The sequence below is a fragment of the Melampsora larici-populina genome, assembly GCF_000204055.1.
Source record: "Melampsora larici-populina 98AG31 unplaced genomic scaffold MELLAscaffold_25, whole genome shotgun sequence".
Taxonomy (NCBI): Eukaryota; Fungi; Basidiomycota; class Pucciniomycetes; order Pucciniales; family Melampsoraceae; genus Melampsora; species Melampsora laricis-populina.
In genome coordinates, this window is record NW_006768789.1 from 760,332 (window position 1) to 776,125 (window position 15,794).

A 15,794-nucleotide genomic window follows, 5' to 3' on the forward strand; every position below is an offset into this window, starting at 1 on the left:
TTGAATCTGAATTCTTGAATCTTGAAGACCAATAAATCCAAAAACCTAGAAGACCAATATCCTGGTGCTTCTATCAAATAAAACCTCAAAGTAGACCAATATCCTGGTGCTACCACGAAATTAATATCCTACAAATAACCTTGAAATAACCAAAAGAACCCCTAGATGACTCAGTTGGAAGAGCATGAGACTGTAAATCTCAGGGTCATCGGTTCGATCCCGATTCGAGGGACCAGATGTAGAACTCTTTCAGTACACAGCTGAAAGCAGAGCCAAGAAGGGGAGGAATGAAGACACAAATCAACAAACACACACAATCAAAAGAGAAATAAGTCTTGAGATGGTGAATTGAAAGACTTCAATCAAAGAAAGAAATGCCCTTCTTAAACAGGGACTTTGATTATCAATGAATTAAATTTAAGACCTTCAAGTCTTTGGATTAATAAGAACCAGGCTGAAATAGGACAATAACTTCAAAAATAGCACAATCTAGGCGCACTCAGGCACCTTCCAAATGAGCAAATGAGCTTACAACTCAACAAGAAATTAATTAAAAGATGAATAAGGGTCTTATTATTATAAAATTCCAACTCTCATTAGTTGTTTACCTGAATGATAATAATAAAAGATAAAAGCTTATTCTAGAAATCTAGTAATTATTTTTGCTAACTAAAAGGCTCCCAAAGGGAAAGAAAAGAGACCCTTGACTATATCAAAATTGAAACACACACAAAAAAAGAAAGTAAGACAAAAACAACCCTCAAACTCGAAATCCACCTTCAAACAACTTTTTCACACACAATTCATTGAACAACCCCCAAATTAAAATTGATAAACATCTTCAACTCACCCACATGTATCATTCACAAATTTTCAAGCACACATTTATCATCAAAACTGAGCTGTTTACCACAAAAACTGAAAAATCCGCCAATTTACCCTTAAAACCTGAAAAAAGATAAGAAATAGGGACTGTATCAAAGATCTGAATAGACAGAAAAAAAGGTCTGCTTCCGCTCTACAACTTTTCTCAGCCAAGCTAAACTCTAACTCTATTGGTTGTACCCTTAAAATGAAATTCGATTTTATGTGAAAATACTCGAAATTGAATTTACCCAGTTTACCACCTGATATTACCACTGATAATGCTGTATATGGTTTATAATTGATTTTTCATGCTCAGATGCGCCCATATGATGCCTTCCACATGATTTACCCTCTAAAAAACTGATGTAGTACATTTGAAATAAAGTCTCATGATTGAAAATGGAGCCTTTTATGGAATTTTGAAAGCCATTTTCGAGTTTCAAAATCATCCTTTTCATTTGTGATTTTGTATTTGCCAATATTGGTGTTTGATAATCTGATGAATTTATAATTTCACACCGATCCCTACTTGCTTTTTCAGTTTACCACCCCAGTTTACCACCACCCCAGTTTACCACCATCTGTCTGAGTTGCTGGATTTTCGAAATTCAGCCTTATTTAAACCCATACCTCAAAACCATGATTCCTCTACACATAACTTGTTAAAACCATACACATCTGTAACCATGACTTTTTAAACCCATAAAATTCGAAATTTCAAGTTTAAGCCTGTACACCCTATGTAACCCATACAACATTCAACTACACATAACCTCTAAACCCATAAATTCGAAATTTGACTTCATTTTACACTACACCTCATCCATCAAACTACATAACCCATAAAAAGAAAAATAGAGAAATAAAAATATAACACTTCACATAATAAAACTTGACATATATGATCAAACTAAATAAGATAAAAAATAAAAAATGAAAAATGAAAATTGAAATTAAGTAAAGAGAGAAAGAAAATAAAAAAAAAAGAAATGAACTAAATAAAGAACTAATTTAAAAACACATTATTGATGTAATGTTCTAAAAAATGTAGTTTCTCATATTTTAAAATGAAAGTTAATAAAATAATGGGGTTACCCCAATTCTGATTTCCACACCGGTATAAAACAATATGGAGCAATTAAAAAGGAAATGGAAAGCAGTAAAAGTAATAAAGGCACGTCTTGGGCTGCAAAAGCGCATACATGTAGAACAAAGGGAATGTGCAAATTTGGGAATCACAAAGTGGAAACAATAAGGGTACTCAAAGTTGAAAGGTAGATTCTGCCTTTTTCAAAACCTAGAATGCTAGTTTTTTTTTGGCGGGGAAAAAAACTGATATGTAGCCCTCACTTTGAGGCCCCCGTGCTTATAATTCTCATCTGTCATCGACTTCACTTCAAAAACCCCTTTTCATCTTCATATGCTTACCTTCAACTCGAGATGATAGCAACTGCTGCAGCCATCTATCCTCTTGGTTCTGTCCCTCAGTCATGCCTTCACAACTCAAGATGCATTTCATTATAATTTGGATTGTCAAATAGGTCCTTTTAATGATCTCTGAGGTCCTCAGAGATCATGGGTTGGAGTAGATCAAGTTATTTAAATACCTTTTGAATTTGAAATACAACCTCAATAGTTTTGTTAATGTCAGTCACCAGTGATATCAGTTGGTCAAAAAGTGAAACTGCCTTTCATCTGATTTGAATTGATTGAATTTGATTTGATCGATTCAAATCAGTGGGTTCACTCATTGAATAAGTTGATTCCATTCAATAGGTGAGTGAATAATCGGTCGATTCACTCACCGGTTGACTCCTTTTCATCACTCTGTGAGGTTGAAGTGTGTGCCGGCACTGGAGAACCCAAATCTCACTTTTCCCGGCAGTGCCTAGTTTTTGTATCTAGGTTTTCAAAAAAGGTAGAATCTACCTTTCAACTTTGAGTACCGTAAATAGAAAGCAAAATACAAAAAGTAAAAGAAGGGGGAAAGATGAACAGGGAAAAATGGGGAAATGGAAAAGCAAAATATGAGTAGCATCTGGCCAACGAACCAAACAGAGGACCAAACACTCATGCGAGTCTGTTCTACGTATTTATATATTAGATTTTCACATATCTTCAATTCAATAAAACTGGACAGCTACTCAATCAAAGCAGACAACCATCCACACAAGTCCTGCAACTCCACCATTTTTTTTGCTTTTGATTTGATCAAAAAATTGTTGTTGTGTATCCCAACCTGTCCTCAAGACATGTGATCTCCTTTGATCTGACATATTTCCAGGTCAACTCCATTTGAAAACATTGTCTGTTTATACATATGCAGATATAAGTAGTCTGGATTTGTGGTGGATCCGCCAGGCCCTTTGTTGGAGTTGCAGCTAAATTCAGTTTTCCACAATTTCACCTTGCCCAATCCCTGTTGATTTCAATTGGGCTCAGTACGTTTAGAAAACACAAGTCCTGCTACTTGAGCTTATGGGGTCCAAGTTGGAGAAATGCCAAGATATTGTTACAAATCTGACGGAGCAGGGATTGTATGATTCAGAAAGTGAACCTTGAATCTAGTACCTATCCCGCGAAACTGAATTACTCACCTGACGGAGCAGGGATTGTATGATTCAGAAAGTGAACCTTGAATCTAGTACCTATCCCGCGAAACTGAATTACTCACCTTCATCCAAGAAGTAATGAGATTAACTTGGATCAGTTTTATTATTCCATCACATGATTAAACTATCTAAAAGTTAATAAGAAAACAAACAAAACATTAAAGAGACTTACCTGACAGAGCAGGGATTGTATGATTCAGAAAGTGAACCTTGAATCTAGTACCTATCCCGCGAAACTGAATTACTCACCTTCATCCAAGAAGTAATGAGATTAACTTGGATGAGGAAAGAAGAATTCAGAATTCGCTGCTCCATCAGGTATATGAACTGTACAGTATGATTAAAGTTAGGTTTAAAATGAGTACAACTATTCTTGTAAGCGTAACAATCACAAACATGTCAAACATTAGAAATGAGAAAGAAATACATATACGTGAAATATCATAAATCGTGAAATCTGAATGTAACATTTACACTTTTACTTTAACATCCCCCCTATTTCAACGCATTTCTAAATCATATTATTTATCTTGAGTGCATGATTTAAAGCTACTGGTCCTAATGGTTTGGTCAAATGGTCTGCTAACATCTCTTCGCTTGGAATGTGGTAAATGATGATACTATTGGATTGAATAAGATCTCTAATATAGTGGTGACGTCTATCAATGTGCTTTGAACGTGCTTTGATGCCATCACTTGTTGCCGTAAAGATTGCTGAGGTGTTATCAATATAGAAAGGCGTTGGTGATTCGAGCTGATGCATGATGTCGAAGTAGAAAGATCATACCCAAGCCATGTGTTTTGAACACTCTGTCGCAGCAATGTATTCCGCTTCAGATGTTGATAAAGCAACAACCGGTTGATGTTGAGATTTCCAGCTAACAGCCCCATTTGCTACGGTAACAACAAATCCGGTTACTGACTTTCGGGTTAGTGAGCACTGAGAGAAATCAGAATCAGAGTAAGCTTGTGGCTCAGCAATCCCCCCAGAGTAAGTAATAGCTAAATCTTGAGTACCACGTAGATAACGAAGAAGATGTTTTGCGGCCGTCCAGTGAGTAATGGTCCATGATGAGTTAAATTTTGATAACTGAGATACAGCGTATGATATATCGGGTCTTGTGCAGGTGGATATCCATTGTAAACAACCAACCAATTCTTGATATGGTATATTTTTAGCTTCCTCAACTTCCTCCTCAGTGCCTGGTGTAAGAATAAGTTTTTGAGGTAGAGGTGATTTTGCCGGCTTGCAGTTTAACATTGCAAATCGTTCCAAAACAGCATCAAGGTAATGAGATTGAGATATTTTAATTTCAGAGTTATCATCAGAGATTTCGAGTTTGATACCAAGATATAGAGTTGGCTTGTCATTCCACTTGAGTTTGTATTTAGAGTCAATGAATAGTTTGAATTTGTCAAATAGATCGTCATCGTCACAGAATATTAACGAGTCATCAACATGAAGGTGAAGTATGAGTAATCCTAATGAAGTTCGAAGAACATATACCGCAGTGTCTGAATCAATTGGAAAGAGTTCAAACCCCGCAGCCGTTGCTCCAAAGTGTTGTTGCCATCGTCTTGCAGCTTGCTTGGTGCCATAAAGTGATTTAATAAGCAGCCAAACACGATGACGAAGGGTGGGATTTTCAAAACCAGTGACTTGCTTTGCATAAACTCTATCCTTCATATCGCCATTGAGAAAAGCAGTGACAACGTCGAATTGACGTACTTTCATTCGACGTTTACCCTTAGCTTTGGGTTTAATTGTACTGAGCGCTAAAAGAATACGGAGAGAGTCAATCTTGCCAACAGATGCATATGTATCATCATAGTCCAAACCTTTGATTTGATGATTACCCAACACAACCCAACGCGCTTTGAAACAAACTACGTGATTATGTTCATCTCGCTTCTTGTTAAAAATCCACATTCCCCCCAGAATATTAGCATCAGGAGGTGGGTCGACTAATTTGCCAACGCCGTGCTCAGTGAGTGAATCAAACTCGTGTTGCATAGCATTTATCCATGCCTGTCTGTCGGGACCTGTCATTGCTTGAGAAAAAGTCGGGCTATCAGGATCAGAGCCTGTCGTCGCCGAAAATCCATAATGGTTTGGAATGACAGTCCAAGAGTTGGTGATTAACATTGGAGACGAAGATGATTTGGAGACACCAGATTCCGTGAGAAAGCCATATCGCTCTGGTGGTTTGCTAACTCTTGAAGACTTCCGAACCGCCACTGGTGCAGATTGCTTTGCAGCTTTGATGCGAGGCGGTGGCGCTGGTGGTGGCTTAGTTGACGACGAGGCTTGTGGAGTAGGAGTCACATCAGGAACTGATATAGGAGACTTCGGCGATACCACTGAAGGTGGTGTGGGTGGTTTTGGCGAGACCGTCACTTGTGGCGGGGTTTTGGGTGAAGGAGTTATAACCCGTGGAGGTGTATGATCAATACTCTCCCGGCCAGGTAGAGATTTAATTGAAGATAACGGTGAGGAGTGAATAGAGACCGGGGAGATGACATCCGGTGTATCCTCTGGGTTCTGATCGATCAGATCACTTATCGACGAAGCTGATGAGTGTGGGGATGGAGCAGACCGAACAGATGGAGATGATTTCGAGGATATTGATGTATGGTCCCGTATAGCATTGTCTTTAACTAACAAAGGTTGAGGGTGATTCACTGTGTCGGCATCTGTTATCGGCTCAATATCCTTGGGAGCATGAATAGAACCTGATAGAGGAATCGTTTCCTTTGGTTGATAAGGCCACGATGGAGGAGGTTTGTCTCCATCAGATTCATCTTCATTCGACTCAGTCGTGTCTTGGAGCACTTCGAAACAATTTGGTGAAGCTATCTTGGGTGGTTTGGGAGACAAACTGGGTTCCGATTCCGGCGTCGAAGAAACACGTTTAGTGGTGTACTCAGGCAGAATGAGTTCATCCTGTACTTTGGGGGACAGGGAAGGATGCTGAGCGGGAAAGATATCCTCCCAATACACAACATCACCGGTGACCAAGACACAACCGGTTTGCTTGTCCCACAGACGAGCTGCTCTTGCGCCATCTTCCAATCCTAAAAAGATGAAACGCTTGGCGATTGGTCCGACTTTAGATTTTTGATTCCGATCAACAGCAAAACACAGAGACCCAAACGGTTTTAGGCGGTCTGTGTCGAACGGATGTACATGTCCCGGAAGATTTGCCTCGAAAACTTCCATTGGTGACAGATTTTGTAAAGCTGCTGAAGGTGAGCAATTGATTTGAAGACAGGTGTATTTGACTAATTCCCCCCAAAGTGAAAGAGGCAAGCCGGAATGAATTAATTGAGATCTAACTTTACTCAGTAGGGTTCTATTATATCGCTCAGCTACAGAGTCAGCAGTTGGTCGATGTGCTGGACCTTTTTCTTCTTCGATCCCCTCATCTTTGAGGAACTTGATAAATTGAGCAGATGAATACTCCCCCCCCTATCCGATTTCAACTTCATGATTTTGGAGCCACACTTCTTTTCCATGAGGGACTTATATTGTTTAAAAGCATCAAAAGTTTGGTTTTTAGATTTCAGAAGATAAACTGTACTATAACGAGTATGATCATCGATAAAAGTGACAACGTATTTGAAACCGGTTTTGGAAGAGGGAGAAATAGGACCAATCAGATCACTATGTACAAGATTGAGCACTCCAGGAGATCGATGAAAAGAGTGGGTCGCCGGGGCTTGGGTAAGCTTCCCCATTGCACAAGAATCACAAGGAAGAAAATTCTTTCGGCTTAAAGGAAGCATTTTATGACGTTTGAGAAATAAGATAACAGCATCTGGATGAAGGTGACCTAATCTCCTGTGCCAGAGCGTAGCAAACTTCTCAGCATCGGTATAAGAAAAGAAAGCTCTCGGGACTGGTTTGTCAAAGATTGGAGTCCACAGCCGATTGGTGCTGGTGTTGCGTCGCATCCGAAGGACCGTTTTCCCTGTCGAATCTGTGATGGTGCCAATGGTTTTCGCGAAAGAAGCATTGAAACCATCATCGCACAGGCGTCCAATAGAGATTAGATTTCCAGTTAATTCGGGAGAATAGAGAACGTCTCGAAGGATTAGAGATTCGAACCTGACAATACCCTTGTGCTTTGCCCATATCGCCCCATCTTGAGAAGCCACTCCAATACGTGTTGGTTTGATGGATTGTAAATCAGTGATGAGAGAGGAATCAGAAAACATATGACTAGTTGCTCCAGTGTCACAGATTATTGGATCTTTGGAAGAAGTCGTGGCAGAGAAAGCTGATTCCCAATATGATACATCCTCATCGGCATCGGGAATGGATTGAGACAGTTGAGCAGAAACGGAGGTAGTTGCATGATTGGATGACTTTGAATTTTGTTGTTTCTCAAATTCAAGAAAAGCCTTATACTTCCTAGTCCGACAGTTCTCATCGGTATGTCCTGAATGACCAAGTGAGCACCTGAGATTCGAAGTGGATGGTGTGTGGTTTCCAGATCGATTGTTCTTCCTATTAGCCTTTGACTTGTAGTTGTTACGTGGTCGGTTGGCAGATAGGGCGGTGTCTGTGTTGGCAGAAGACGCGTTGCGAGTCGCTTCAATCTTGAGAAGAGAGTACAGTCTAGTAAGAGTAAGTGTTTCAAAATTTGTGAGAAGACTTTGAACTAAAGGGGTATAATCAGAGGGAAGAGATTTTATAAGAATGATCGCAATGAAAGGCTCAGATATCTTAAAATCAGGGGTAGATGCAAGATTGCTAAGTATATCGTTGTGAATTTTTCGGAATTTTGCAATGTGTTCTGATAAATCTTCATCGGGGTGCAGTTTGATTGAAACGAGATCAGAGAACAGGTGAGCAGTAGAGAGACCTCCCGCATCATCATGATGTTCACACAAAGCCTTGAAAGCTTGCCTCGGCGATGTACACGTTCTGATGACTTGAAAGTTTTCTCCGTCAATTGTTGCATGAATAGCTGCTAAAGCTCTCGATGAATTCGTTTCGAAATCTTCTAATTCGGTTGGATCGGTGGGTTCAGGTAAGTCTTTCAGTAAGAATTTAGACAAACGCTGTCCCCCCAACACAGTAATTAACTTAAGCTTCCAATCATTGAACGTGTAAGAAGTTAGCTTTACTATGTTGGAGTATGAACTTAAAGAAAACTCTTTTTGATCTGTCATACTGGGTTTGTTTTCAATTAAAGGAAATGGGATTGAGTTTTTAGATTGAGAAAGTGAAGGTTGAGTAGTTTCAGTTGGCGGTTTAGATCTACTAGATTTGCTTGGTTTCGATTCTGGGTTGACGTTTGTGGAGCTGTTTGGGTTCATTGACGTCTCGGGCGTAATTCGAAGATCGGAGAAGGACTAGACTGATAAGGTTCAATTCTGATCTGCTAGAAATGTGATGGAATAGAGTACCGCAGACGTGGATCACGCTGGGCTCATAACCTGTTACAGTCGCTAAAGCCAGATTCCAACTACCCCTTGCCCGCAAAATCAAAATTTCAACTTCGACCCGGTGTTACCCTAACTCAATTCTACACTACACTCTATACCAGGACATTTATGGAATGGGCTGAATGAGCTCAATCTGAAAATGTGAAAAAAAATCAAAAAAGTTGAACGGTTCAAAAGTTGATTTTTTTTTTTACTAAAATTCCCACATTTTGGGACCTAAGCATATATTTAGGCTGTATTATGCTAATAAACGTAGTACCTTAGCCACCTAAGTACTTAGGCCCGCTAGCTTAAGTACTTAATAGCTCTAGTCGTAACAAAAGGTTGGCCACAAAATCAGATCAATTACCACCTTGAACACTGGTTTTGACTAGTTGGAAGTCTGTTGGGCCTTATAGACTCTCGTTTGAGCCCTGAAAGCTATAATTCTGGTATAATATGATGGGTTCTTGAAGATTTGAAGATGCTAAAAAACTATTTTTTTGGAAATTCAAACCCCCAAAATTGGGACCGGGGCCAGCCCCGGGTCGAAAGGGTAGCTGAATTCAGCCTTTAGCGACTGTACAAATCTGACGGAGCAGGGATTGTATGATTCAGAAAGTGAACCTTGAATCTAGTACCTATCCCGCGAAACTGAATTACTCACCTGACGGAGCAGGGATTGTATGATTCAGAAAGTGAACCTTGAATCTAGTACCTATCCCGCGAAACTGAATTACTCACCTTCATCCAAGAAGTAATGAGATTAACTTGGATCAGTTTTATTATTCCATCACATGATTAAACTATCTAAAAGTTAATAAGAAAACAAACAAAACATTAAAGAGACTTACCTGACAGAGCAGGGATTGTATGATTCAGAAAGTGAACCTTGAATCTAGTACCTATCCCGCGAAACTGAATTACTCACCTTCATCCAAGAAGTAATGAAATATCATAAATCGTGAAATCTGAATGTAACATTTACACTTTTACTTTAACAGATATAACTGTCTCAACATACAAATGCTGTGGGGATTTCAAATTGAAAACTGAGAAAGCTCACCTGAAAAGCACATTGTCTCAAACTTAACTAAGTCCCGTTGTGCCGGGGTTTATACATAAGTGGCTCTCAAACCTGACCCAGTTTCAAAAAACCCGGTTGCCCCAGTGGAATTTTTGGCTGGGAGCTGTCAACAAATGTCAACTTGATACACAAAGTTACTGCCAAAAAACAACTGGGTCAACTGGGTTTTTTGAAAACCAGGGCAGGTTTGAGAGCCACTATAGCAAGCGATGAAGAACACCCACTTTTTCCACACAGTTGATCATGGGAAGTTGGGGTTAAAGGAGATCCCAAATTTCCCCTACTAAAATTCTCAACCTACCACGCCAAATGTTCGGGGTAAGGAGTAAGTCCCTCGTGCCTCGGTCATCGCTTGCATTTTTGTTGTAATTTATGACCTCCGACGGGCTGGGATTCGGGAAGCAAAAGTACTTGAACTTTACGGCACTTTTTGGCTGACATTAACCCTCCCAAATTCTGCCTTGACCGACATTTGCAGCGTGGGTCGACCAAGTCTTCCAAAGCGCATCCTGGTACATCTTTTGAGTAGTGACAAAATGCCGATAAATACCCAGAACTTGAATCACCCAGCTCCATATAATCAGGCATGCCGCATCAGGTGTGCAAGGGTCGCCGCATCATTCAACTCAATCCAATTTCTACAGCCGTGGGTGGTCGCATCTTCGTTCCACCTCCAGCGAGGATAAGCGATGGGTTTCGTGATCGCTCGATCAACGGCAGAAACTGCCCCCTACCATCGATCGTGATTGAACTATAATCCCAATCGTTTCTGCAATATCGCGTTTTATTATATCTCTTGGCGTATCGTCACACTTGTATTCAACTAGCAATATATCTTCCGCTGCGTCCTAGACTGGAATTGCTATGCTAAGGGTTTTGTTTCGTCCTTTTCTCTGTCCGAACGTATATGATCAACCTAAATGATCGATTGAATCATCTAGCATCGCATCATGATCTCCGGTACATATCTGCGACTTGAGACAGCGAAAGAGGTTTTATATATATATCAATTCCCCTCTCCTCTATGCAAAGGTTGTATATATAGCACCTCGATTCGTCTTGAAACACGTCATCCATCGCTGGTAGCTTCATAATGAGGGACATATTTGACCGTCACTGTACCCCTGATGTAACAGTGAGAGCCCCGTTTCTATGGGTTTGCTGAGACTTGTTTCCGAAGTCTTTGTACCTAATACTGACCGGGAGCCTTAGGCTATCAACAATGAGGTTCCCATTGTCTATTGTCATTGTTTCCTTAGTCGCCATTGTCGAGTCCTTTGTTTTGCTGCCTGCAAATCTCACTTCGCCCTGCTCAGCCTCAGTTCAGGGGAGGCATATCTATGGTCAGTCGTAGTATCCTTTGTTTCAAGGTATATCCTTTTGCAAAGTTTTTCGCTGTGCATAGGAATTTACCGAACATTGCTCTGTCACTATCTTAGCCAACAAACTGTGGTCATCAAGTTCCGCCCATGCACACTTTTTAACCCCATTTGGCACTCACTTATTGATCTTCCTAACTGATGATAAGCATATCGAACAGGTACCTTCATCAACCTCTCACATACGACCATTCCTTTATCGTGGAAAAATAGCAATTCAACTCCAATTCTGTGGCATATCTTTGTTCAACCTATCTTCATTATCATATAACAATTACGGAGAGGCTTCAACGTACTGTCCGAACGGGAAATCAGCCCAAAACCTGCTCTCCACTAGAATCAATCTGTGATACTGTTCGCCGTTTCCGAGGATCGACGTTACCCAATTCACCTCAGAACCCCGATTGAAAAATATCACGCTCTACCAGCATACTTTTTTACAATGACAAGCCAATTGTCGACCGGAAGTATTCCCACCACTGCTGCCGAATGGACTATCATTCGAGACAAGATCTTAGCAACAGCGCGATCCCCATATACTCCCAGAGATAAGCGGGTACTATGGTGTCAGGGTATCATTGTGTGTCTGAGTGGATTTCTATACCTTGCCGCCTTAATGCGCCGGGCAAGCGAAAGTGGCCTGTGGTGCTTCAAAAAAGACGTTGATGGATATTGGCGCCCAAATGTACATGTTGCAATACCGCTTGTCACTATCATATATGCTGCTAGTAAGTCAAGCCGGTCCTCACCGCACAACACAAGCGATGATGGTTTGTGCAACTGACGCATGAACTACCCTTCGATAGCTCAATCTACTGCAATCGGGCTCATACTCATCGGTCCGCTTACCGATGGTAAAGGTGAACGAGTGGTGGCATTAAATTTGGTCGCATGCAGCACGTTGTATTTCGGTGGTTGGACAAAAAGTACGAACATCTTCCCCAGACACTTTGCAGAGATGTGATGGGAAGCTGACGGTGTGATTGATACGTTTCTAGCTTGGGCTGTTTTATATGCACTGCCCTCCTCCATCTTTCGTCTTCGTCGGCGAGATGTATTGGGATCCACTGCACGCATCACCCGTCGCCGAGTTTTGCCTCCAAAGGTCTTCAACTCGCTGATCTTGATAGGCTATCTGACCGGTCTCCTTCCTGTTCCTTGGTTGTGCTTCACGGTTTATTGGGTCCAGATCATCCACCGTCGCCTTGAAGCCTTTGAACTGATCGTCAACGACTTGATCGGACATCTGTCTGCTATCCCGCAAGATATGGGTACAAGCCTTCTATTGGCTGTGAAAACTGGGCGCGAGCTTCTTGACTTGCAAGACTCTGAAAATCAAACGCTCAACAACCTTCGGATTTTCTCAGGAATTTGGTTCCTCGTTTCTTTTACTGCCCTCATCATTTTCTTATCAGCATCGTTTGCCCTCTTGCTGGCCTTCACACGCCAGATCGAGATTCTGGGTAGAATCCAACGCGAGCGCGAACAGCTTGTCTCAAGCCGAGTGTCAATTGTCTCCGCTATTACACCGGGATCCGCACTTACCACAGACAAGGCCGACTGGCGCAACGAAGGGCAGAAAACTCGAACAAAGCCATCAAATCGGATTTTCGAGCGAATCTCGGTTTGGCTACCCTCACTTCAGCCAGACGAGGACGACGATCCCCTTGATAGAAACTCTAACGAGCCCCGAAGTCCGTTCGAAAGAAGACCCAGTAACCCTGGTAGACAAATGTGGCTTGCAGGAAACGAAGGAAACCTGAGACAAAAGGTTGCGGCTTTGGACCGATGGGATGGAGGTCGTAAGGGCGACGAGTTAGCTAGAAAACATCGGAAACGCATGATTGAATATTGCGTGCGCTACACTTGGCAGACTGTTTTCTGTACGCTGATCGCGACGTCCTACATCGTTCTCAACATCTTCGTAGGTAAGTAGCATGTGAAAATCCATAACGATAGTCGTCTTTCTCTAAGCTGGCTCGATACTTGATCAATCAATCATTTGGATCTGACTTTTCACCTCGCTTTTGACTGCAAGTCTGCAATGTTCTAGATGCGCCAAGATCAATCAGTCTCAGCCAATTATTCCGAACGATTGAGCAGTGGGCTTCTTGGTCATGGGGAGGAGGTCCTGGAGCTGTTCTCGGGCTGCTAGCATGCGTCGTTGCTTTTTCGAGGAATCCATCTCTTCCCCGTGAGCCTGAGAGTGGACCTCCGGTTTCTACGGAGATGATGATCGACCAGGATTCCGAGGACGATGAGGAACATGACAGGGTCAATGGCCTTCCTGATACAAACGCCCTGACCTTCGAAAAACTTCAAGCCCATGCCTTGACCGAAAGTTCTCGGTCTCTTCGGACACCTCATACACAGAAAACTATGAGCAGCAGGAGTGGTGCCCGCAGTGGAAAGACTTGGCGCATACCTTTTCCAAAAGCAGAACGGTCGTACTTTTCCAACACCTCCAGAAGCAAGAATACCAGCGCCAATTCTGAAATCAGTACCACACTGAGTCAAGGCTGGTCACCGTATCAAGTGAGCCTCAACACCGCTTCCCTGGTCACTAGGTCGCCTGCCCGTCAATGCCCAGTTTCGGACATCTACCACGTCCAAAAAGGTGGCACAGAGCAGATCAGAATTCCGCCAAAATCCGCCTTCCCGCATCAAATCCAAAGGCAGAATAGCTTTGGACGCACAGTTATGGATCAACCAATTAGACTCTACCCACTTCCTGTCCAGGTACCCCGGTCAGATGTGCAGGAAGAGTATATTTCTCCTCCTTCAAGTCCGGCTTACCAGACCCCGAACTCCCCTCTTGAAAATCACTTTGATGCTATCCACAAACTGAGAAACAAGTAGCCGCAATTGGAATAAATTACCTAGGCACCAACTTCCGATCATTCAATACAGCATGAAGCTACCTATGCGCTTGCTCGTCGGTCTCTTCCCTCTTCCGCATGGTTTTACCGACGCCATTCTCGCACCTTCTTGTGTTGATCATCGCCCTTAAGTACCCACACAAAGTATCGATCAGCAGAGGTAATGATCAGTACACCCCCATCAAGGACTCCACAAAGATCAGCTCAATCAAAATTCTGATACCGCATTGTATACAGAGTATCTCTCAACGTAATATCATCCTTAATAACCTTTTCTATCTTTTCTTGTTGTTGTTTTTTGTATCTCAGTTCTTTTTTGACATTCGTGACCGTCACGTTCTTTTCTGTGCCATTGGTTTTTCAAATGCATCTTAACTTATACCTTTATTTTTCTTTCAGCCGGAGAGGATTCCTGTGTTTCAAAAGGATCAACTCGCCAGTCAAAATAAAAAGCTATAAGCATGCTCTTACACACTTTTGGTCCAACCAGAATTCATCTGCAACTCCTGTTCTAGCTTTTTTCAAGATGACTCAAAACACACCAGTCACAACTATCATTATGTTGGAGTTAAAGGAGTGCTTTTCAGCACTGGTATTGGAAATCTTATATATATGAATCCGAATCCCTGGGTCTTTGTCAAGTCCCTTTAAATATGTCATTGCTGAGCTTGGAGAGTCCATAGCATTTATTCCATTTAGAGCATCTCCTATCGTTTGAGTAAATCTTCTGTAAATTTTCTGTACATACTCACTCGGTACAGTATCTTTAGATACAGAACAGTGGATTTCCACTATCGTTACTTTATCTCAAACAAATTACAGTACGTACAGTACAGAAACACCTCATTCCCACTATCGTGCATTTGGTAAAAAAACTGTAAATCTCACACTTGATTTCAAAGGCTTATGGTTGAAAAGTGTTCTTTTATCAGACAAACATCCACTCGAGAGGAATCAGTTTGCAAAGAACACAACTGATCTGATAACAACCAAGTTCAAAATAATCACTTTTGAAACAAGAGGATTGGTTTGAGGATGATTGATTTGAGAACGATTGATTTGAAAACAATTGGTTCAAAAACGATCAATGTGAAAACAATCGATTTGAAAATGATAAGTTGAGAACGATTGATTTGAAGATGATAATTAATTTGAAGATGATAAATTTGAAAACGATTGAATAAGAAAACGAATTTTTTATGAAAAAATGACCCTTTGAAGACGCTTGATCTAAAAAATGAAGAATTTACAAGATGGAAGAGGTACCAACACCTCAAAAATGGTGTTTGATGGTGATGTATATACAGGTGTAGTGGGAAGTGGGAGTTGGGATTGTGATTTTGAGGATGAGTTGTATGATCTGCTCGGTAGAAGTCGAGCAGATCTTCAGATACCGACCTCTGCAGAATCGGTAGAGGTCCAGTACATTTACTGGACCTCTACAGAATTTCTGCTGATTCTGTAGGTACCGATGCGTGTTTTTGACACGATTGGGGATTTTGACCCTCGGTACGGTAAAATTTACCGTACCGAAGCC

General features: G+C 41.4%; 2 protein-coding genes across 2 annotated transcripts; both read left to right on the forward strand.

The window, feature by feature from the left end:
* Positions 1-5,596: 5,596 nt before the first annotated feature.
* Positions 5,597-5,926, forward strand: MELLADRAFT_107829 (uncharacterized protein; the record flags this gene model as incomplete). The annotated part of the gene is made up of 1 exon (XM_007411441.1): positions 5,597-5,926. The coding sequence occupies one exon, from the start codon at positions 5,597-5,599 to the stop codon at positions 5,924-5,926; it is 330 nt and encodes a 109-aa protein (XP_007411503.1).
* A 5,894-nt stretch (positions 5,927-11,820) lies between these two features.
* MELLADRAFT_107830 (uncharacterized protein) lies at positions 11,821-14,237 on the forward strand (the record flags this gene model as incomplete). Its single annotated transcript, XM_007411442.1, has 4 exons — positions 11,821-12,106; positions 12,185-12,304; positions 12,377-13,306; positions 13,417-14,237. 4 exons carry the CDS (start codon positions 11,821-11,823, stop codon positions 14,235-14,237), a joined length of 2,157 nt encoding a protein of 718 aa, XP_007411504.1.
* Between the last annotated feature and the right edge of the window lie 1,557 nt (positions 14,238-15,794).